General features: G+C 42.9%; 1 protein-coding gene across 1 annotated transcript in view; it reads right to left on the bottom strand.

Moving 5' to 3' along the window:
- The window catches only part of LOC134225678 (dehydrogenase/reductase SDR family member on chromosome X), an 87,594-nt gene that overhangs the window by 31,296 nt on the left and 31,365 nt on the right, over positions 1-24,933 (bottom strand). The window contains exons 2-4 of the mRNA XM_062705948.1: positions 3,942-4,049; positions 3,387-3,566; positions 2,686-2,893 (exon numbers count right to left, since the gene is read on the bottom strand). Coding sequence (XP_062561932.1) covers positions 2,686-2,893; positions 3,387-3,566; positions 3,942-4,049 — 496 coding nt within the window. The remainder of the gene's footprint in view (positions 1-2,685; positions 2,894-3,386; positions 3,567-3,941; positions 4,050-24,933) is intronic.

Below are 24,933 nucleotides of genomic sequence, written 5' to 3'. Positions count from 1 at the left end.
TTTGCAATTTTAAGGTGTACCCCAATATAGAAAAGACAGACGTAGTTCTACGTCAAAAAGAGAAGTGTTCCTGTGAGAAGGGCGTGGGGCGTATCCGAGGATGTAGAGATGCGGCCTCGATGCGGCCGTGCATTGTGGCGTCAAATTGTTGATTCAGTTATATCTGTTTAGGTGTTAACTAAATAAATGAAATGAATCCTGTGAGAAGAAGTGAGAAGTGGATACACGGAAGAAAAAAAGTACCCAAAATTGAGTACTTTTAAACTTACTTTTGAGTTATTTTTTCTCTTCGCTTTCATCCACTCTTTCTTTTGTTGTCAAAAACAAAAGAGCCAAACAATCCAACGACGCCAGTTCAATACGGGAAGCCAATTTTGAGTTTTATTACCTGAGGTCGAAATTGAGTGAATTAAACTTAAATTTGGGTCAATAAATTTTCCGTTGGGTACTTTTTTAACATGGGAGTAAAGGCAAACTACTTCGACCCTACTTACTCAATTTTGGCTTCCCGTACGGATGTTCGAGGTTGGGTGAATTAAACTCACTATTGGGTAGTTTATTTCTTCCGTGTAGAATCAAAATATAAAATTTCACAAAAATTTCTAATATCGTGTTCTTGCTCTGTTTTAAATGGCTCTGTTTCAACATGGTGCATCGCAGGTTTCAAAGCGAAATTCATCATAAGATGTCCGTTTATGTTCACCATAGGGATGATACGCTACGATGCAGACAAACTTTGTGTAGAATAGCAGAAAATTCTTAAGATTAAAAATATGCAAAGGTAGACATGTTGCCTAGTGTTAGGACATCGCAGATTGGTCGAGGCCCGGGGATACGTTGATAATAACAATAACAGAATTACACGGTACGGTATTTTAGATAGATTTTGATAACATGTTTTACAAACGTTTCATGGGAGGCCCGGAAACGCAGAGTGTTAGGGTAACGATGGTATTTCGGACATCTGAATATATTTTGGACTTTTGGCTATATTTTGTTTATTTTGTTACATAAATGTGGTTAGAAATGTGATTATGAAAGAGGTCAAAGAGACACATGATTCCTATTTATTTAAAGAAAGCTAAGTCGAAAAACACGCAAAATATAATCAAAAGTCCAAAATATATTCAGATGTCCAAAATACATCATTTACCCTATATGTCAATCGACAAAAAAAATGAAATAATTTAAAAACTGACGCATCGAACATGTACAATTTTAAACAGTGAATTGTTTCGAAGAATGTGCTAAAAATAAATTAAACATTAATTGGTTACAAAATGCATTTTAATCAGATCGCTTGAAAGAAAATTCCCTAACTCCTCTGCTCCCGCTTATATGTTGACAGGTCTTTTAGTCAGTTATGTGTGATTTTTATTCTGAAATTTGAACCGACACGCTGGGATCATAAATGACGGATGCTTGATTCATGAATTATATGTCCGCGTTCATGACCTTAGTTCATGGTTCCAGTGTGAATGGGTCATGATATCATGACCTATAATCGCACTTTTCGTCAAATATATCGGAATCATAAATGACAGATGTAAGATTCATGAATTATGATTCTGTTTTCATGACTTCAGTACATGGTTCGAGAGTCAGTGCATCATGATATCATGACTCAGTTTGCCACTTTTCGTCTTCAAATATCGAAAACGTAACGCTAAGCTTGCGTTACAGCAAAATAAGTCATGATTTCATGACCTTTTTTCATGGTGTATTTTCATAACATAAAAACACACATTTTTCTCGAAATCATGACTCATTTCGCCACTTTTTAGTTCCGGATTTTTACCCATGCGGACACGGCACCAAGAACTGCCGCATGAACTCACGCTGCAACAAGTGTGGCAAACCCCATTCGACTGAAAAGTGCGACAAAATGGAGGTGGTCGATCCCAAGTTCGCCAACTGTGGCGATTAAAGGATAATCTAAAGTTAGAGAGGTAACAATTTGAAAGGAGTTTTGGAAAACCTTCCTAATTATTCAAAACTATCGTTGAATATTGGAACATATTACATGAAAGCCTACTGATCAGTCCGAAAATGTTGTGAGAAATTTTGTAAAGTGCAGTGTACCCTTGACTACGATGAAGTTGCATACAATCTTTATATCCCACCGCTACCTGAATTTTGATTTCTATTTCTGAATGTAGAAACTTGACGGCAATTTGAGATCTTTAGAGACAAGCAATTTGGCGGTGCACTACTCTACTATGTGACACAGAGCCAGCATGTCCATTGCTTACTGTCTCTTCGATGCAAAAGACCCGACCTCGAGAGAAGATTGGCTCGTTAAAATTATGATGGCCGCGATGATAGCCCAGCAAATAGCGGCTATGCGCTATGTCTGCGTTCCTGCTTCTGGCACATTAACCACCCGCGTAATCGAACGCAGCGATGAACGTAGAGCGTTTTTCCATTTTAGCGTACCGACTTCTATCGGTCAGCCGAATGAGTACCAAAGTTACCTGAAGCATAGATGAGGCTGTCTCTTCTACCTGCTCGGATGAAATCATATCCACTATTGATCTCCCCTAGCAGTCAATTCGCGATTTTAACCGCACTACCAGGACACATCCAGCGTGTACAATCTCACGCCAATTGCCCCCCGTACGTTAATTTGATTCCGACCTGGATCCATTCTTCAATAGCACGCACCCACCCTCCCCAGAAACTTACGTCATATTGATATCGCTGTAGTTCATCTCGCCGATTTTGTTCACACATGAGGACACGTTGACGATCCGGGCATGGCAATCACGGGTTCCGGCAGCGCGAAGCTGCGGCAACAGCAGATGCGTCAGCAGGAAATGGCCGTAGTGGTTGATGGCCATGTGCGACTCGAAGCCCTCCTCGGTGAGCTTGAATGGAACGCACATGACGCCGGCTGTGAAGCGATAAGGAAAAGGGTAGAATGTGGATTATTTAGTGGTTCAATATAGTGATCACATAGACAAAAGAAGGATTCCACGTAGGCATTTTTCCTGTGAAGGTAAAGCCTTCTTGAGCTTGTAGTTTGGTTTTGACCAGCGGGGACAAAGAAACAGATAAGTGCATCGTCCTACAAGATGACAGAACCACGTCAAATTCAATCACAACTGCATTACACGCGTACCCAATCAAATGCAATTCGTTCGTACATTTTAAAACACTTCCAAATCGACCTGTCTCCCCCACAGATGCACTTCAAAACGTTTCGCAGCAACATCAAATAGAATCTGTTAGGCAAACAAATTCCCAACAGCAAGTGTCCTCTTGCGTGCCATTCCTCTTCAATTCGCACAAACGCCGTGATTGCATTTGTGATTGATATTGCCAACGGAATCTGACCCCAAACGTCCCGCACTCAATCCCACGCATCATCGTGCGTGCGTACGTACCATTGTTGATAAGAATGTGAATTTTATCGAACTTGGACTGCACTTTGCCGGCGAACGCCCGCACCGATTTCATGCTGCCGATGTCCAGCTGCTCGAAGTGCAGCTTCGCCACCGATCCGAGCTTGCTGTGCTCCAGGTATTTCTCGACCGCTTTTTTCGCCTCGGCCGGGTTGCGGACACCTGTTGTTGTCATCGGCGGCGCCATTGTTTGTCCCGCGTGATGATGGTTGTTCGGGTCCGCACAGCCATTCCGATGGCGACATGGAAATAATAGGAAAAAGCTTTAGAGGTTGTTGTTTTTCAATTTGGTACGCACGTGCATATTAGGGTGTACTGAAATAGATTGCTTTATGCTTGAACACAATAAAGGTCTCAAAACCAGTTGAAACTCAAGTTTTATGTCTGGCAGCTCCAATTCAATACTTCGAATATAAAACCATTTTTTTCTCGTAGCACCCTAATACGCATTGTTCTAGCGCAATACATTTCCTAAATCAATTGGGTCGTTTGAACAATGACGACAATGCCTCTGGGAGGCTACCACGCCGGGCCCACCTAATATCACTTCGATGTCACACTCGACGAGCTTTTTCACGATCCGCAAACCGATGCCGCGGTTTCCTCCGGTGATGAGGGCAATTTTTCCCGGCTGTTTGTAGAGTGCTGTGGAATTGAGAGAAGAAAAGTAGAGGCACGTCGTTAGAAATGAATTTTTTTCATAATGTTTTGTGGAAATTGGAGAATGAAATGGATCAGTTTCAGAACAATGGGGGTAGATTCTTTGGGCTACGAAATGATGAGTTGACATCTGGAGGCGTCCAACAAATGTAGCTCTGATCCTCACAAGTTTCAATATCACGCACCCACGGATCTGTCGATGACAAAAAGCCTATTAATCCTTTTAGGAAGACTTTTTCTTACGCATAGCTGGTGCACAGATTGGTGTTTTATCATCATAAGGTTTTGTCAAAACAAGTTCAGAAACGACAAAAAAGAATTGAAATATTTTTGGAAATAGAGATGTGTGTGCGTCGGTCGTTTGTTATTATGCTTGGTCGCGGTGATAATAATAGATAATAATATTTATGGGAGAATGTCTACGGTTCTGGGTCACAACCTTGAAAAATACGACAAATCTGAGCAATGTCAAACTTATAGATTAACGTGAACATTAATCAGAAAATCGACTTTCACCAATATTTTTTTCACTATTTTGGCGTGAACTACGTCTAAGGGGAAGTCTCGGATACAGGGTGCAAAATGAAAATTTCAAAATTGGGGCCGTCACAAAATCATGTGAGATTTCAAACGTTAATAGCGCCTTTATCGTTTGTTGGAGGAATTCCTGGAGGAACTTCCGGAGGAATTCCTGGAGGAACTTCCGGAGGAATTCCTGGAGGAACTTCCGGAGGAATTTCTGGAGGAACTTCCGGAGGAATTCCTGGAGGAACTTCCGGAGGAATTCCTGGAGGAACTTCCGGAGGAATTCCTGGAGGAACTTCCGGAGGAATTCCTGGAGGAACTTCCGGAGGAATTCCTGGAGGAACTTCGGAGGAATTTCTGGAGGAACTTCCGGAGGAATTCCTGGAGGAACTTCCGGAGGAATTCCTGGAGGAACTTCCGGAGGAATTCCTGGAGGAACTTCCGGAGGAATTCCTGGAGGAACTTCCGGAGGAATTCCTGGAGGAACTTCGGAGGAATTCCTGGAGGAACTTCCGGAGGAATTCCTGGAGGAACTTCCGGAGGAATTCCTGGAGGAACTTCCGGAGGAATTCCTGGAGGAACTTCCGGAGGAATTCCTGGAGGAACTTCCGGAGGAATTCCTGGAGGAACTTCCGGAGGAATTCCTGGAGGAACTTCCGGAGGAATTCCTGGAGGAACTTCCGGAGGAATTCCTGGAGGAACTTCGGAGGAATTCCTGGAGGAACTTCCGGAGGAATTCCTGGAGGAACTTCCGGAGGAATTCCTGGAGGAACTTCGGAGGAATTCCTGGAGGAACTTCCGGAGGAATTCCTGGAGGAACTTCCCGAGGAATCCCTGGAGGAACTTCCGGTGGAATACCTGGCGGAACTTCCGGAGGAATCCCTGGAGGCACTTCCGGAGGAATTCCTGGAGGAACTTCGGAGGAATTCCTGGAGGAACTTCCGGAGGAATTCCTGGAGGAACTTCCGGAAGAATTCCTGGAGGAACTTGCGGAGGAATTCCTGGAGGAACTTCCGGAGGAATTCCTGGAGGAACTTCCGGAGGAATTCCTGGAGGAACTTCCGGAGGAATTCCTGGAGGAACTTCCGGAGGAATTCCTGGAGGAACTTCCGGAGGAATTCCTGGAGGAACTTCCGGAGGAATTCCTGGAGGAACTTCCGGAGGAACTTCCGGAGGAATTTCTGGAGGAACTTCCGGAGGAATTCCTGGAGGAACTTCCGGAGGAATTCTTGGAGGAACTTCCGGAGGAATTCCTGGAGGAACTTCCGGAGGAATTCCTGGAGGAACTTCCGGAGGAATTCCTGGAGGAACTTCCGGAGAAATTCCTAGAGGAACTTCCGGAGGAATTCCTGGAGGAACGTTCGGAAGAATTCCTGGAAGAACTTCCAGAAGAATTCCGGGAGGAACTACCGTAGGAATTCCGGGAGAAACTTCCGGAGGAATTCCGGGAGAAACTTCCGAAGGAATTCCTTGGAGAGCTTCCGAAGGAATTCCTTGGAGAACTTACGAACGAATTCCTGGAGGAACTTTCGGAGGAATTCCTGGAGGAACTTCCGGAGGAATTCCTGGAGGAACTTCTGGAGGAATTATTGGAGGAACTTCCGGAGGAATTCCTGGAGGAACTTCCGGAGGAATTCCTGGAGGAACTTCCGGAGGAATTCCTGGAGGAACTTCCGGAGGAATTCCTGGAGGAACTTCCGGAGGAATTCCTGGAGGAACTTCTGAGGAATTCCTGGAGGAACTTCGGAGGAATTCCTGGAGGAACTTCCGGAGGAATTCCTGGAGGAACTTCCGGAGGAATTCCTGGAGGAACTTCGGAGGAATTCCTGGAGGAACTTCCGGAGGAATTCCTGGAGGAACTTCCGGAGGAATTCCTGGAGGAACTTCCGGAGGAATTCCTGGAGGAACTTCGGAGGAATTCCTGGAGGAACTTCCGGAGGAATTCCTGGAGGAACTTCCGGAGGAATTCCTGGAGGAACTTCCGGAGGAATTCCTGGAGGAACTTCGGAGGAATTCCTGGAGGAACTTCCGGAGGAATTCCTGGAGGAACTTCCGGAGGAATTCCTGGAGGAACTTCCGGAGGAATTCCTGGAGGAACTTCCGGAGGAATTCCTGGAGGAACTTCCGGAGGAATTCCTGGAGGAACTTCCGGAGGAATTCCTGGAGGAACTTCCGGAGGAATTCCTGGAGGAACTTCCGGAGGAATTCCTGGAGGAACTTCCGGAGGAATTCCGGGAGGAACTTACGGAGGAATTCCTGGAGGAACTTCCAGAGGAATTCCTGGAGGAACTTCCGGAGGAATTCCTGGAGGAACTTCCGGAGGAATTCCTGGAGGAACTTCCGGAGGAATTCCTGGAGGAACTTCCGAGAGAATTCCTGGAGGAACTTCCGGAGGAATTCCTGGAGGAACGCCCGGAGGAATTCCTGGAGGAACGCCCGGAGGAATTCCTGGAGGAACTTCCGGAGGAATTCCTGGAGGAACTGTCGGAGGAATTCCTGGAGGAGCTTCCGGAGGAACTTCCGGAGGAATTTCTGGAGGAACTTCCGGAGGAATTCCTGGAGGAACTTCCGGAGGAATTCTTGGAGGAACTTCCGGAGGAATTCCTGGAGGAACTTCCGGAGGAATTCCTGGAGGAACTTCCGGAGGAATTCCTGGAGGAACTTCCGGAGGAATTCCTGGAGGAACTTCCGGAGGAATTCCTGGAGGAACTTCCGGAGGAATTCCTGGAGGAACTTCCGGAGGAATTCCTGGAGGAACTTCCGGAGGAATTCCTGGAGGAACTTCCGGAGGAATTCCTGGAGGAACTTCCGGAGGAATTCCTGGAGGAACTTCCGGAGGAATTCCTGGAGGAACTTCGGACGGAATTCCTGAGGAACTTCGGGAGGATTCCTGGAGGAACTTCCGGAGGAATTCCTGGAGGAACTTCCGGAGGAATTCCTGGAGGAACTTCCGGAGGAATTCCTGGAGGAACTTCCGGAGGAATTACTGGAGGAACTTCCGGAGGAATTCCTGGAGGAACTTCCGGAGGAATTCCTGGAGGAACTTCCGGAGGAATTCCTGGAGGAATTCCTGGAGGAACTTCCGTAGGAATTCCTGGAGGAACTTCCGGAGGAATTCCTGGAGGAACTTCCGGAGGAATTCCTGGAGGAACTTCCGGAGGAATTCCTGGAGGAACTTCCGGAGGAATTCCTGGAGGAACCGCCGGGGGAATTCCTGGAGGAACTTCCGGAGGAATTCCTGGAGGAACTGCCGGAGGAATTCCTGGAGGAACTTCCGGAGGAATTCCTGGAGGAACTTCCGGAGGAATTCCTGGAGGAACTTCCGGAGGAATTCCTGGAGGAACTTCCGGAGGAATTCCTGGAGGAACTTCCGGAGGAATTCCTGGAGGAACTTCCGGAGGAATTCCTGGAGGAACGTTCGGAGGAATTCCTGGAGGAACTTCCGGAGGAATTCCTGGAGGAACTTCCGGAGGAATTCCTGGAGGAACTTCCGGAGGAATTCCTGGAGGAACTTCCGGAGGAATTCCTGGAGGAACTTCCGGAGGAATTCCTGGAGGAACTTCCGGAGGAATTCCTGGAGGAACTTCCGGAGGAATTCCTGGAGGAACTTCCGGAGGAATTCCTGGAGGAACTTCCGGAGGAATTCCTGGAGGAACTTCCAGAGGAATTCCTGGAGGAACTTCCGGAGGAATTCCTGGAGGAACTTCCGGAGGAATTCCTGGAGGAACTTCCGGAGGAATTCCTGGAGGAACTTCCGGAGGAATTCCTGGAGGAACTTCCGGAGGAATTCCTGGAGGAACTTCCGGAGGAATTCCTGGAGGAACTTCCGGAGGAATTCCTGGAGGAACTTCCGGAGGAATTCCTGGAGGAACTTCCGGAGGAATTCCTGGAGGAACTTCGGAGGAATTCCTGGAGGAACTTCCGGAGGAATTCCTGGAGGAACTTCCGGAGGAATTCCTGGAGGAACTTCCGGAGGAATTCCTGGAGGAACTTCCGGAGGAATTCCTGGAGGAACTTCCGGAGGAATTCCTGGAGGAACTTCCGGAGGAATTCCTGGAGGAACTTCGGAGGAATTCCTGGAGGAACTTCCGGAGGAATTCCTGGAGGAACTTCCGGAGGAATTCCTGGAGGAACTTCCGGAGGAATTCCTGGAGGAACTTCGGAGGAATTCCTGGAGGAACTTCGGAGGAATTCCTGGAGGAACTTCCGGAGGAATTCCTGGAGGAACTTCCGGAGGAATTCCTGGAGGAACTTCCGGAGGAATTCCTGGAGGAACTTCGGAGGAATTCCTGGAGGAACTTCCGGAGGAATTCCTGGAGGAACTTCCGGAGGAATTCCTGGAGGAACTTTCGGAGGAATTCCTGGAGGAACTTCCGGAGGAATTCCTGGAGGAACTTCCGGAGGAATTCCTGGAGGAACTTCCGGAGGAATTCCTGGAGGAACTTCCGGAGGAATTCCTGGAGGAACTTCCGGAGGAATTCCTGGAGGAACTTCCGGAGGAATTCCTGGAGGAACTTCGGAGGAATTCCTGGAGGATCTTCCGGAGGAATTCCTGGAGGAACTTCCGGAGGAATTCCTGGAGGAACTTCCGGAGGAATTCCTGGAGGAACTTCCGGAGGAATTCCTGGAGGAACTTCCGGAGGAATTCCTGGAGGAACTTCCGCAGGAATTCCTGGAGGAACTTCCGGAGGAATTCCTGGAGGATCTTCCGGAGGAATTCCTGGAGGAACTTCCGGAGGAATTCCTGGAGGAACTTCCGGAGGAATTCCTGGAGGATCTTCCGGAGGAATTCCTGGAGGAACTTCCGGAGGAATTCCTGGAGGAACTTCCGGAGGAATTCCTGGAGGAACTTCCGGAGGAATTCCTGGAGGAACTTCCGGAGGAATTCCTGGAGGAACTTCCGGAGGAATTCCTGGAGGAACTTCCGGAGGAATTCCTGGAGGAACTTCCGGAGGAATTCCTGGAGGAACTTCCGGAGGAATTCCTGGAGGAACTTCCGGAGGAATTCCTGGAGGAACTTCAATTGTGTGCAGCCGCCATTAAAATCTAGGTCTTTCGATTTGAAATTGTGCTAAAAAGCTTTTGTTTTCATGTAAGCGGAACCACCAGAACGATGAGAAAGTGGAACAAATACTACACAGGAGGTTAAATCTTTCGGCACGAACTGTTTATCGGGAAATTAAAATGTCATCAATTTTAGTGCATAGAGGTCGTACACTTATTCTTTTTCTTCTTATTGGCATTACATCCATACACTGGGACAGAGCCACTTCGCAGCTTACACTTCATTAAGCACTTCCACAGTTATTTACTGCGAGGTTTCTAAGCCAAGTTACCATTTCCGCATTCGTGGGAAGTCGAGACTATTTCAATCCGAAAATTGCCTAGACCGGCACCGGGAATCGAACCCAGAAACACTCAGCATGGTCTTGCTTTATTGCCGCGCGTCTTACCGCACGGCTAAGGAGGGCCCCACTAATTACGTAAGCAATTTTTCTGGATTGTTCGACTCCCCCTCCCCCATGTAAGATTTTTTCCATATAAAAGATTTTTTATTTATATGACGCGTAAGAAAACAGCAGACCCCCCTTCCCCCCAAAAGTGCTTACGTTATAGTGCACGGTCCCATACATCAAAGCATCAATAAGGAATGACCCGAGCAGCACAAGTCAGACAAAAATAGTTGCAGCAGCTTGATTGTGACTGAATCTGGTCACTTATGAGTTGCAGAAATCTAGATGGAACATATGTGCTGCTAGGGAAGTCATTTGAAGTGGAAACTGTGGCGAATATTCTGACTATATCTTTTTTTTTCAATGTTGTGTCCAGATTTTGTCGCGAACAAGCCTTAAACTGTTTAAAGGGGGCCATCCTCAGATAGTGCTCTTATTTCGATATCTTTTGTAGATAGAGCTTGGGAATGTTCTACAAAATTTCTCGTAATACCAAACTACACCTTTCCTGAAGAAAGCAGTTCTCTATTTATGTTTTCGGCGAAAAGAAAACTTTCTTCTCACTTGTAGGTGCATTAATTATCAAACTCATCACATAAAACCCAGATTAATCCACCTAGCGTTGGTGGTGCCTTTCTCGCATTTAGCTAAGACACCAACCTTATATGGGGTTTATATGGTCCGATGTACCATTTTCTTCATAACTTTTAAATGCAATGACCGATCGTTATAAAATTCAATAGTGATCAACAAGGAGATTGGTATATAATACTATGGGTCTCAGAGGCTTCTATAAAAAGTTCGTTTTCGGAGTGAAATGATAGCCTTTCGGTACAACTTAGTTGTACGAGAAAGGCAAAAAAGATGCGTTTTTTCATGTCTAAAAACTTTGTAGAAAACACCAAACATCCAAGATCAACGACCCAAATGTTATTCAATTTTGGTCGGGAAATCGACTAAATCGAAAAGTGTGCACTGGCGTTGTTTATTTCGGTACCCGCGGAGGTTGCAGTTTCCTTCGCATTCCATTAAGGCTTTATTTCTCAACATTTTTTTTTTTCAAAAAGTAGGTAATAGAAATTTCAAACCCCATAATTATTTTTAGAACCAACTGTTTCACACGTATTGATTTGCTCACATTCACAACAAGTAGAGCGGATATATTATTTTAGCTACTTCATTCAGTCAACTTAGTCGTCCATCGCAACTACATTGTGAAGGTAAGAGCTACTCCTCGTATTTTCTTGTTATGTCAGCACTAATTGAACAATACCAAAAACAGTGGCATTAAAAATATAGATTTATTTAATAAAATCAATCAATTCATCATTCACATAGTATTTATTGCAAGAATTTCAATTTCAAAACATCTTCAATCCCGGACAGTCGCTAACGACCATTTCGAAAACATATCGTCCCAGTCTGCCGTCTGCATGACATTAGTAATGTTTAGCGCGACTATTTTGCTAGCGTGAGACGCCAAATTGTCAGCATTATGGAACTTGGCGAGGGCCAACATTTTTAGCGCATTGTCCACCGTCAAATTGTCACAAAGGGACTGCTCGCAAACGATCTTCAGTCGTTCCAGGTTGTACTTATCGGCTGCTTCTAGCAATTGTTCGGCCATTTGTTTCAGATTTGAGGTTCTGTCAGTGTAAATGAAATGGAGCATCTGCTCTATGACATCGTATCCGAAATCGGTAACTACAACTCGATTCTGGGAGCTTTCCGTCATGTTGCTGTTGAACATAGCGTCAAACACTGAACTGTGTGCAGCTAACATCGCTTTGTGAGCTTTTATTTCACGGCCTTGAACAATGAGGACAACATCTGTGAATTTCGGATCGACCAGCATAGACCACTTTTTCCGGTAGTTATCGGGTACACTGAAACGGGCTTGCGAAGGGTGGTTGGATATTGTAATCGCTTTTATTTCACAATATAGCGTCAATTTATCATCGGGGAATAGGCTATCATTCGAGAGCAATTCTTTCATAGTCAAATCTTTATGTAACCCTTCTCCTCGCATTTTTTCATTAATGAATTCCATGCCTGGACAACTCCGAAGCACATACTTTCCGCCGTTCTTGTCAATAATGCAAATCTCGCGCTTAGTTTCATAGGGGCGTAACTGTATTGATCGATTTCTCTTAATCGATTTTATATTTTGTTAATACAGTTAAACCTCCATGAGTCGATGTTCTATGACTCGATATCGACTCATGGAATCAAATTATGCCATATTAAAAAATATTTTCTTGGTTACTGTGATGGTCCATTTGAACAGCTTCCCAAGGATTTTCAATTCCACATCTCGATATTTCCTTGAGTCGATGGTCCCTTCGATATCAATTGTTTCAAAAGCTACAACCGTGATTATCGATTCTGGTGCAAGATACATTCATCCTTTATCGCACCAAACCATTAAATCATCGACAAACTAGCGCAATTCGCTACAATAATAAAAAGAAAACATCGACGAAAAGAAATCGATCAATACAGTTACGCCCCTATGAAACTAAGCGCAAGAAATCGAATATTTAGCTCGAACAACGTCCTTACATTCCACCGTCAAGTACGGACTTAAGAACTTATTGGAATGAAGTGTGAGGAATATGTTCCATTTCTGGGTTGTATCGTTAGAGTATACTGTTTTATGTTCCAAATAGGGGCATGAAGTGAATCGAAGAGATGCATTTTCTATTGTCCATATGACGCTCAATTCCACTACTTGATCCTTCGAATTGAAGCTGAACTGATTGCTCTCGGATGAAGGGGATGACATGTTGATGGAAGTATGCAGTATCTGTTCTTAAAATACACTTCAATTACATTTCCTTAGGTTTAATTATGTCCTTAGACATTATTTGAATACCTGTTTTAACATTCGCTTTTGCTACTAAAATCGATAGTTCAGCACAATTGAGAAAAAACACGTCTGTATTAAATGACTAACAAATGTAGAATGAAATTTTATTTTTCTATTTATTTTATACAAACTGATTCCAAGGAGTAGTTTTTCGAAGCCTACTCTACTTTTCGTTCACTTCTTTTTGGTGATGGTTGAGTTAATTTCTTTTTCTAGGTTAACAAATCCGCTTAAATTTCTTCGGATGTTGCAAGGGTCAACGGCAATATGCAACCAGACACTTAAGGAGGTAGTGTGGGGATGGCCTAAGAGTATGCGATAACAAGATAACAGATAACAGATAAAAATATGTTGTGATTTTAAATGTATTTTCATGCACATATTTGGAGCATGCAAATAAACGTAACTTCCAATAGATCTTACTGTTCTTTTAAATCGAAATAAATTTAAGCCGTGCTTGATTGTAAAATTCGGTTAAATTTAATTGAATATCGAGTGTTTATTTGTTTGTTGATATTAGCAATTTACACGTCGTTGAATTTTCAAAATTATTTGCTGTGTACCTTCTGGATACTGGGTTCACCAAGAGATTGGCGAGCTCGTGGTTCATTTTTCGCCGCCACACACCGTCTTCTCGCACACCGTCAAAGATGGTCCGATACTCCGAGTGCTTGCAAGTCCTCCTCGAGCATTGTCCATGTTTCATGTCCGTAGAGGACAACCGGTCTTATTAGCGTCTTGTACATAACACATTTGGTGCGGTGGCGAATCTTTTTTGACCGCAGTTTCTTCTGGAGCCCGTAGTAGGCCCGACTTTCACAGATGATGCGCCTTCGTATTTCACGACTAACGTTGTTGTCAGCCGTTAGCAAGGATCCGAGGTAGACGAATTCCTCGACCACCTCGAAGGTATCCCCGTCTATCGTAACACTGCTCCCCAGGCGGGCCCTGTCGCACTCGGTTCCGCCCACAAGCATGTACTTTGTCTTTGACGCATTCACCACCAGTCCAACTTTTGTTGCTTCACGTTTCAGGCGGGTGTACAGTTCTGCCACCTTTGCAATGTCCATGTCATCCGCGAAGCAAATAAATTGACTGGATCTGTTGAAAATCGTACCCGGATGTTACACCCGGCGCTCCGCATGACTCCTTCTAGCGCAAAGTAGAACAACAGGCACGAATGTCCATCACCTTGTCTTAGTCCCCGGCGTGATTCGAACGAACTGGAGTGTTCGCCCGAAATCTTCACACAGTTTTGCACACCGTCCTCCGTTGCTTTGATCAGTTTGGTAAGCTTCCCAGGGAAGCTGGCCTCGTCCATAATTTTCCATAGCTCTACGCGGTCTATACTGTCGTAAGCTACCTTGAAATCAACGAACAGATGGTGCGTTGGGACCTGGTATTCACGGCATTTTTGAAGGATTTGGCGGCCGTCAATGAAGCCGGCTTGATAACTTCCCACGAACTCATTCACTAATGGTGACAGACGACGGAAGATGATCTGGGATATCACTTTGTAGGCGGCATTAATGATGGTGATCGCTCGAAAGTTCTCACACTCCAGCTTGTCGTCTTTCTTGTAGATGGGGCATATAACCCCTTCCTTCCACTCCTCCGGTAGCTGTTCAGTTTCCCAGATTCTGACTATCATTTGTGCAGGAAAGTGGATAGCTTCTCCGGGCCCATCTTGATGAGCTCAGCTCCGATACCATCCTTAACAGCTGCTTTATTGGTCTTTAACTGTTTGATGGCATCCTCAACTTAGGGGCTGGTTGGCATCCATCGTCTGCTGAACTGACGTAGTCATCTCCTCCGTTGCCTTGACTTTCACTGTGCCATTTCACTCTCAGTGCCATTTAAATGGTCCTCGTAGTGCTACTTCCACCTTTCGATCACCACACGTTCGTCCGTCAAGATGCTCCCATCCTTATCCCGGCACATTTCAGCTCGCAGCACGAAGCCTTTGCGGGATGCGTTGAGCTTCTGGTAGAACTTGCGTGTTTCCAGGCGGCGTTTCTTCTCCTGAAAAAGGCGGGTCTGGTGTCTCCGCTTCCGTTTATAACGTTCCACGTTCTGCCGGGTACCTTGCTGCAGCGCGACCGCCCGCGCTGCGTCTCTCTCCTACAGAATCTGTCTGCACTCTTCGTTGAACCAATCGTTCCGTCGACTTCGTCCCATATACCCGACGTTGTTCTCCGCAGCGTCGTTAATGGCTGCTTTGACTGTATTCCAGCAGTCCTCAAGAGAGCAACATCGAGCTCACCCTCTTCCAGCAACGCTGCCTCGAGATACTGCACGTATGCAGTGGCGACATCAAGTTGCTTCAGTCGCTCTAGGTCGTACCGCGGCGGTCGTTGGTACCGAACATTGTTTATGACGGAAAGTTTTGGGCGCAGTTTCACCATCACCAGATAGGGGAAGTGCACCGGTTTTGGCCAACTTATTGCCTAATTTGGCCAACCCTGAAAAATACATATTTTGCCAAAATAATCGATCGATTGAAAGCAGCGTAGAACCGCGAGGGATATATCTTTTGATGGAACTAATAAAACCCTCGCGAATTGCTTCATTTTTTGAGTTATTCGCAAAATTGGCCAAATTAGGAACATGGTCAAAACCGGTACAGTTCCCCTAGTGGTCAGAGTCGATTTTAGCGCCACGATATGCCCTGACGTCGATAATGTCGAAGAAGTTTGTGATTCTGTCTGCAGTGGTGATCTTCAGGTGTACCGATACGGGAGGCTGTGTTGGAAGTAGGAGCCGCAAATGGCCATATTCTTGGAGGCGGCGAAATCATAGGCCGTTTTCGTTCGTCAGCCGGTGAGCGCTGAACTTTCCGATAGTCGGTCTAAACTTCTCCTCTTGGCCAACCTGAGCGTTCAAATCTCCTATGATGATTTTAACGTCATGGCTTGGGCAGCTGTCGTACACACGTTCCAGCTGCGCGTAGAATGCGTCCTTATCCTCATCAGTGCTTCCGGAGTGTGGGCTATGGACGTTGTTTATGCTGAATTTGAAGAACCGACCTTTGATCCTCAACCTGCACATTCTCCATTGATCGGCCACCACCCGATCACGTGCCTTTGCATATCGCCCATCACTATCAAAGCTGTTCCCAGCTCGTGTGTTTTGCCGCCGCTCTGGTAGATGGAATGATTATCCCTGAACGTTCGCACCATAGATCCCTTCCAACAAACCTCCTGCAACGCTACGACGCCGAATCTACGGTCCCTTAGCACATCGGCGAGTATGCAAGTGCTCCCGATAAAGTTGAGAGATTTGCAGTTCCACGAATAGAGTTTCCTATCGTTAGTCCCTTTTCTCCGCTGCGGTCTTCGTCGATTGTTCCGGTCCGTACTCTCTTGTTTCGCATGTGCTTCCAAAATAAAAGTATTCCCTGCCTTAAATTGCAAATAGACTTAAGTATGCCAAAGCATGCTCCCTTGTCCTATTGTGGTGGTTTTGAGTTGTTTCAAAATTATCAGATGAATCATTTTATTTTATTTTTCTTCCATCTAATCATGATTTTTCTTTATATCATTTGCGTTTTCTACATCTGCTAGGCGTATACGTGAACAGTAAATTGATAACAGCATGCATTAGCTTACTCAAGAAAAACCTCTGCACTATTTCAAAACCCACAAAGATATGATCGGATTTCGATTGGAAACTTTTCATGGAAACAGTTTGCCAGTTTGCCATATAAACAGCCAAGATATTTAACAAAAACAAACATTAGTTTCGGAATCACAGTAAAAACATATTGAAACAATCTCACCAACTTGACCAAATTCCGGATAGATGAACTGAGGAAGCGAAGCCCACTCCTACTATGTGACACTAAGTGTCCACGAAATAAATCACTCCACTTCATTATCACACAGCCTTAAATATTTCCACCAAATACCGCCATCGGGGGTGACAATGGGTCTGGGGGTGAGAATGGGTCATCGCTCTCACCAGGAGCCTCGAGGTCGTAGAGCAAAATCGTTCAAAAAGGTCTCTTATATTTTAGTCTTCTTGCCTTCAGATACATTTAATCCATTCTACAAGCATTCTAAGTAGTTGAAACAGTGACCCATTCTCACCCCCATTTGACCCATTGTCACCCGACGACCCCTATATACAAACGATTTCGCGCACTCATTCAAGGAATACTAAAATGTTTAGTCAAGTGTAAATTTTATCAAACTCATAGAATTAAAACGTTAACTCAAATCACTTAAACGTTTTTCTTCTAGTATTGTGAGCCGAATCTATCTCTTAATTCGCGCGCATGGCTTGCTGCGATCGAATCAAACTGAATCGGTCTGAAATATAAAAATGATTTAGTCTGTGTTCGAATCCACATAACTTCCACGACAAAAATCTTCCATTCTGAATCTTTAAGGTGATTATAGAATGAAGCCAGAAATCGGCCATTTTGTAAACCACGTGCTTTTCCAATACATTTTTCTAGAGCACGAGATGAAAGAACCATAACGCGTATGGGGCTGAAATAATGGTAGATCGTTTGCTTAGTCTTGCTGAACAATCATAATTTGAGTTTCGGCACTGTACGAACACTATTACGCCAGATTTGGGCCTTTGGAAATATGTGTAGATAAACGTGTGGTGAATTTGAAATTCACCACGGGCTTCATTCTATAATCACCTTAACACAATTATTTAATTTATACTATGGATAGTAGAATCTATAGATGAGCGAAAGCATGTCTGAACCCTTAACCTTTTCATTGAAATCGTGTCGTCATGCTCGTTTGGAGACAAGTTTGTCAGTGCGTTTAGAGGCAGAGGATTTATCTTCGCTCATATATATATTCCACTATCTATAATTCATACCTGTCATTTTGTGCTTCAAATAATCAATCTGATCCTTCACGGACAAATCTGTATAACATTTCGCCGTTCCCGGAATTCATTTTAGCGGTCGAACATTTCGTCAAATAACATTTGGCGGTTTGTATCTTTTCGCCGAATAACTTTTGGCTGAATGTGCCATTTCGCGGAATGCACCATTTCGCGGAATATTATAAATAATAGCTTAGTGTTCATTCTTTACTTCAATGATTATCATCTGCGAGGTTTTTAAGCCAAGTTACCATTTTTGCATTCATATAACACGAGATTATATTTTTATACCCAAAAAAGCCGAAAAAATATTTTTGAACACAGCCTCCTTCAGCACAGTCTTGCTTGGTAGTCATGCATCTTCCCGCACGGCTAAGGAAGGCCTCCCAGAATACGTAGAAGTAGTTTTCAAAATTTCAATTGCCCCTTACAAATCCTTTATTATATCTGGCAGACGGGCTGTTACTGATAGACGTTATTATAAATAATCCTTCATTTTCCCCTTTCGCCTTATAGCGAGAAAACCTTACACCGGGTAGACGCGTTCTTTTAAAGAAGGCATTATCAACTCTTTTCGCCTTATACTGGGCAGATGCATTCATTTAAAAAAGGCGTTACCCCTTCTTCACCTTTTACCGGGCAGACCCTTTCTTTTAAAGAAGGCATTATCAACTCCTTCCGCCTTATACCGGTAGAGGTGGTCGGCTCTAGAAACCCGAATCAAACTCAAACCCAACGGGTTTGTTTCGGGCTTGATAAGCGGGTTTGGTTCGGATTTGATAAAAAAAATATTCCAGGTTCGGGCCGGGTCCAGATTTGAAAGATATCTACAAATCGGGTTCGGGTCGGGTTTGCATAATGCGAAACCCGACCCTCTCTAGGGTAGACGCATTCATTCAAAGTAGGCATTATCTTTTCCCTTTGCTTTGTACCGGGAAGATGCGTTAATTCATAGAAGAGACTACATCCTTCCTTTTCTTTATGCCGTGCGAACGAGTCCAATTCAGGAAGGGATTGTTTTCTCACTTTGCGTTATACCGACCGGATGCGGTCGTTCAAAGAGAGCATTACTTTCTTTCATTATTTAAATCGCAACCCAAAAGAATTTAGCCCGGAATATACCCGGAATATACCATTAGGCCTAAATGGTCGAATGGGTCATTTGGCCGAAACGTCATTAGGCCGAAAGGATTATTTGGCCGAAAGGATCATTTGGCTGAAAGGGTCGTTTGGCCGAAACGGTCATTTTGTCGAATAAGACATTTGGACAAATGACCCTTTCGGCCAAATGACCCTTTCGACTTAATGACCCTTTCGGCCAAATGACCCTTTCGACCATCACTATCACTCTTAGTCTCGCTAATAAAGACATAAAAAAACCTATCAATCTGCTATAGAACCTAACCCCCAGATTCCAACAAAATTCCGCGGCAAAACAAAAACTCGTGGCGAGTGCAGAGGCGTTCTCGGGTTGCAGTAGGTGTATGATTGCATCATCAATTCCTTCCCGACGCCGTGATAGACCGTGAGGACGTGGCTAGCGCCGTTATCGACCATCTAAATACTAGCGGATTGCGAAAACTGAGGTTGGAAAGAAAATCCCATGCTTTCCATCCATATTGGTTTCCTGTGCAATTGCGATTGTTCTGGTCCATCACGAAGTAGCAACTACGAAATGCATGGTCATCATGATCATGCTCATTTGTAATACGCAAAGCAAGGCGAGGCGAATGAACCACGAGTTGCATCAGCTGTTGGGAAAGCCATCCATCGTTCACACCGCGAAAATCGGAAGACTGCGGTGGGCCGGGCACGTAGCCAGGATATCGGACAGTAATCTGGTGAAAATGGTTCTTGACAACGATCCGATGGGAACAAGAAGGCGAGGTGCACAGCGGGCAAGGTAGATCGATCAGGTGGAGGACGATTTGCGGACCCTCCGCAGACTGCGTGGTTGGCGACGTGCAGCCATGGACTGAGCTGAATGGAGAAGATTTCTATGTATTGCACAGGCCACTCCAAGCGTTTTTCAAGCCCAAGGTGAATCTGTTTTCGTTGTTTATCCTGTGCTCCTGAGATTGAGTGAGCATTACGAGCCCTGGTGATGTATATAATTTTAGACCAACATTTGAAAAGGATGATGAAAATAAAATTTTCAAAAATCGAGGATGAACAAATTATTAATTAATAAAAACTCGCTAGAGAGTAAGAACCGTTCGATAATTGTATCTTGATTCGAAGTAGTAAAGAAGTGGTAAATGCTACTTTTGAACTTATTTTCTTACATAACACCAAATATATTATATTAACAATATGGTTCACTTCGAGCTTTTCCATACAACGAAATGGCGAACCATTTGCCGGTGATAACAACACCATCTAGCGAGCGAAGAGGAATCTAAATGTGTTTTCTTCTTGTTTATTCTAGCAAATCTTCCTTCTAATTTACAGTGACAGTCATGCTGTGGAAAAGTTGTCATACGACAGTGCAGGGATGTCCATACTTTTCTGAATAAATCGATCATCAAAAGATCGATTTTTTTTACTTCACACGTATTTCGATGATATTGAGAAAAATTCCGACTGTGATCCGACTGCTCCAACAGAAGGTGTTCCACATACAAGAAAGAAAAGCAACGTTTAGTAAACCACCAGAAATTTGCATGGCGAAAGCATCACACGCGGGTGTTCTCAACAGTTCGTACTTTTCTTGAAAAAAGTGTTTGATGTTAGTTAAGCAGGAAGGCATTCGCAACTTCACCTAGCAAATATTTTTTTATACATATTTTTTTAAATTTTTTATCGTAATATTGATTCCAGAACAAATATTTCTAGTGCCTTTCATTTAAATGCATCATTATTCTATTTGGGTTAGAGTTTCAGTTGTATATCTATGGGTTTGTATCCATGCTTTCACCGAAAGCAAAATTAGTAAAATTAGTCCAACTCTCGGTATCCTTTACAGTAATTCGACCGATTTGCAAGATTGTTCGCGATTAATTGGTCACAGCCCTAGCAGCTTCCTAATCATCAATTCTAGATTGCTTTGAGAATAGGTCGTATGTGCAAACGAGAGATTCTCTTTGATCACGCTCTCTTTCGCTAATATATCGGCTAGTTTTGCTTGTTTTGCTACATTTCCACTTCAGCATGATAGATAAAGCTATTGTCTTTGGATATCTACCAAGAAATTCGAAGTAAACTTTTGTATAGTTTCGTAATAATCGAAAGAGAATAGATCCAAAGAGAGACTCTCTTTTGCTCATACGACCTATTTTCAAAGCACTCTAGAATTAGTGATATGCGCCGGTCCGAAAATCGTCGGCATTTCAAATTCACAACTTGTTTTCTATCCAAAGATCCAAAAACCAAAATCTGACGTTGTAATAGTTGTAGAGTACTGCCATTAAAGTCGATTGTTCAGTATAAGTAAGTAAAAAAACTGTCATTGTTTCATTGTTATGTGCTTTATGGTCCTTCAGCTTGTGCTCTTTAAAAAGTACAGGAAAAGCACATGGTTTCCAAAATAACCTATTTTGGCTTTGTTGTATAATCACATCGGACAGTGTCGGAAGGGCGGGGTCTTACGGCAGTTCTTCAAATTATATTGCGCATAAGCCCCAAAATTTTATTCCCACCTTAGGGTTTCCGCGCCGAGCACTCAGCGCCAGACTCGGCGACAAGGAGATAGTGGTCAAGTTGGTAATCCTGATTTTTTGACAACTGATGTCGATTGGTTGTGTGAGTGCACCGGTGTAAAAAAATAGAGCTTTTAGTTGAAAAGTTAATAGTCAAATGCACATTTTGACAGCAATATAGATGTATGAGTGAATAAAATGTGCAAATGCTCTATCGCGGAAGCAGTCGCTGATGACAAGTGTCAGTGGTTTCAGTGACGAAACGAAAAGTTTCAATGCAAAAAGCAATACCCTAACCCCACGGACCAAACTTTGTTTGAATAAAAACCAATCTAAACAAGAATGCGACTTAAAATCTGGAATATCTCGGGTATCCAAATAAATTTTCAAAACTAGATGAGTTTTCTTTTCAAACCTTGGCAGAACCAAAGAAATCGGTTGATATTTCACAGAGTTATAATCATTTGAATTATAATTGCCTGTACCGATCATTCTGTCCAACCCCATGTATGGCATAACGAAAATGCAGTTTTTTTGCACTGGTTGAACATGAATTGATATCTTTTGAATTCAATTACTATTATAATGAGATCAGGTCCACAATATGGCATACCACAACAAAAGGTTGTTTTAACTGTATATTTTGACGGAGTGAACAAATTAAAAGAAAACATGTGGGCTAAATGGCAATTATTTTCATTCATTGCATTATTTAATGAAGAATATAACTTCTGTTGTAAAATTTGTCGACGAAGCAGAATAAATACTCATGTTCAAATTGCGTAAACATTTGCAAAAGCGCAGTCCAAACCAGATTATATTATTTGTTATATAAAAGCACTTCTTATAGCTTTCCTCTAAATGCCTTTCATATATGATGAAAATACATTTCAATTTGATAATATTCCTTGAAAATTGAGTTAATATGATCAATAACACTGTGGTATCCTACAATGATGTATATCAACATCAATTTGATTCATTCACGTATTCCCCCAGAAGTACTTTAAGTATTTTCGTGCTACGTTCGTGTGTGTGATCAATTTGGTTGACTGCAAACTGAATAGCTAGTTTACCGTGGGATCATTGTTTCTCAATAAAAAGTAGCAATAAATAATTATTTTATTAGCTTGTTACTAATTTAACCAAAATGTTAACCGGGAGTTCATAAACGGATGAACCGTGCAGAGAACATGTTATTTGACTATCTTGATTGTCGTGACCCGGACGAGGTTTCTAAGCTCAACCGTTCGTCGCAACAATACTCAGCAAACTGCTCTGTTATCGATTCGTTCCAACACGAGCGAAAAACCGAAAACACCTTTGTGTTACCATGCAGCACAAGATAACCCTATCCACGCTGATCAAAATGAATCAATAAATGAGTACATATCGTTACAAGGTAATAATCTCAGTGGTATTTAATTTTGCAATAACTCCTCATTCCAATCTTATCCACTACATTGATAACACTACCTTTGTCAGAAGTTTGAAAATTTTGTTTTCGACACGTGAAATGTCAGCAGGGAAATACAAAGACATGTCAAAAGCTCGTAATCTGAACTAAATGCTTGCAAAATCCATATATATAAATAGTTAAAGTGCATGAACTCCTGTACGATGTGTGTATAAAAGTGTCTTTTTCAAATTGATGATACTTCCCAAAAGCATAACCTTGTTTTTTTTTTTGTCTCGATTTGTCGATTCTTTGACTAATTTATTGTCAAATTTCCCAAAGAGTCATATTATTTGATGCCTTAAAATATTTTTAAAATTTAAACAAAAATAAAAACGTAAATTAGCTCAATGTAGGATGAAATAAAAACCGGCAAACAGTAAAAAAGTGTGAGAACAGAGAACGAGTATAAAGCGAGATGTGAATGAAAAATATTAACTTCAACAGCAACCTCTTAGCTTGCTAAATGTTTCGTGTGTCATTTTCGATATGGTGCACCGGCGGTTCAACGCGAGGATCAACGTGCAAGATAAAATTTACTATACATATCAGCAAAATCTTGTCTACTACAATTTTGCTAAACATCTGATTTTTCGTTGGCACTCGATTAACTTTAATCGATTATGTGCACAAAAAACATCAAGTAGTTTCGTTTCAGCGTGTATCGATCCTTTTGGGCACGGATGGCGCCACATGTGGGGTCGCCAAAACTTCGTGAGAGTGAATCATATTGTTAATATAGTATATTTGGTTCTTTTTGAGCCTATTGGAAAAAGCGGGTAAAATGTGCAGAAAATGTGACCTTCCAATTTCCATCTTGTATTTTTAATCCACCCTCGTTAGTTCTACAATCCCGTTTTTACGCAAAACTCTCAATAAGGTTTTCTACCTAACTGTCATATCTTAGCTGGAATAATTCTCCATTCTATATAAATTAAAATGTATGCCAAATGTTATATTTAAGTTATTCTTCAACGTATCTTAAATTTACTTTCAACCAGATTCAACCAAAAAAAAACAATAAAACAAACAAAGGATATCTCAACTAATTTTAGATACGTATAATAAGCCATGCAGATAACGTGCTGTTTGTCTCAGACAATTCATTGACTTCTTTAATGTCAAATTTCCCAAAGAATCATGACGCCTCTGTGTTGCAGTCAAATGAGCGAACAGCAACATGGTGTGCGAAACAGAGAGCGAGTAGTTACAATGCGAGAAGAATGTAAACTTCCACAGCAACCTCGTATAGCTCTCCAACCGCTTCAGCGTGCGTCAATTTCGATATGGTGCACCGGCATGGTCCCGCCGGATACAGTTCAACAAGCTATATCAAATTTATTATACATTTCCACAAAAATATGCCTACCACACTTTTGATACAACATTTGATTTTCCGTTTGCATTCGGTTAAACATAATCGATTAAGTTTGCAAAAAAACATCAAGCATCCCTATTTTTTTTCATGATGACATTTTGAAGTGTGTGTAAAACGATCGTCATATTTTGGGTAGTTCGATTTACGTGTGTATCGATCCTTTTGGACGCGAGTTGGCGCCACATGTGGTGTCGCCAAAATTTCGTGAGAGTGAATCATATTGTTAATATAGTATATTTGATAACACCAAAACACAATGCCAAACATCCGATCGAACCTCATTGTTGATATTAAATAGGAATAAGTTAGATTTATATTTAAATAATAATTTTGTGTTTATTATTAATCAATTCCAAAATTTTAAAAGTTATCGCCGATGACAACTCGTCTACTTTTCACACCTGAGAAGTTATCAAATGGCAAATCCAATAATTATCGTATGAGAATGATTCAGCGCAACCTTGGCTGATAATGTACCGCTGCCAAAATCACTGACACAAACTGGAACAGAGACTAAGCACCCGGTACTAAGTCAGTCTAAACCCCCCGTGGTCATTACAGAAAAGCCCATCGTGAAAGCTGAGCTGTCATTAATTGGAAAATCGACTTTCACCAATCATTTTTCCACTATTTTTTTTTTTTTGAAAGTTGATACACAAGATAAAAAAACCTAAAATATCAGATCCATACGAGTTATAG

This window comes from Armigeres subalbatus, chromosome 3 (assembly GCF_024139115.2).
Source record: "Armigeres subalbatus isolate Guangzhou_Male chromosome 3, GZ_Asu_2, whole genome shotgun sequence".
Lineage (NCBI taxonomy): Eukaryota > Metazoa > Arthropoda > Insecta > Diptera > Culicidae > Armigeres > Armigeres subalbatus.
This window is presented reverse-complemented; position numbering and strand designations above follow the sequence as displayed.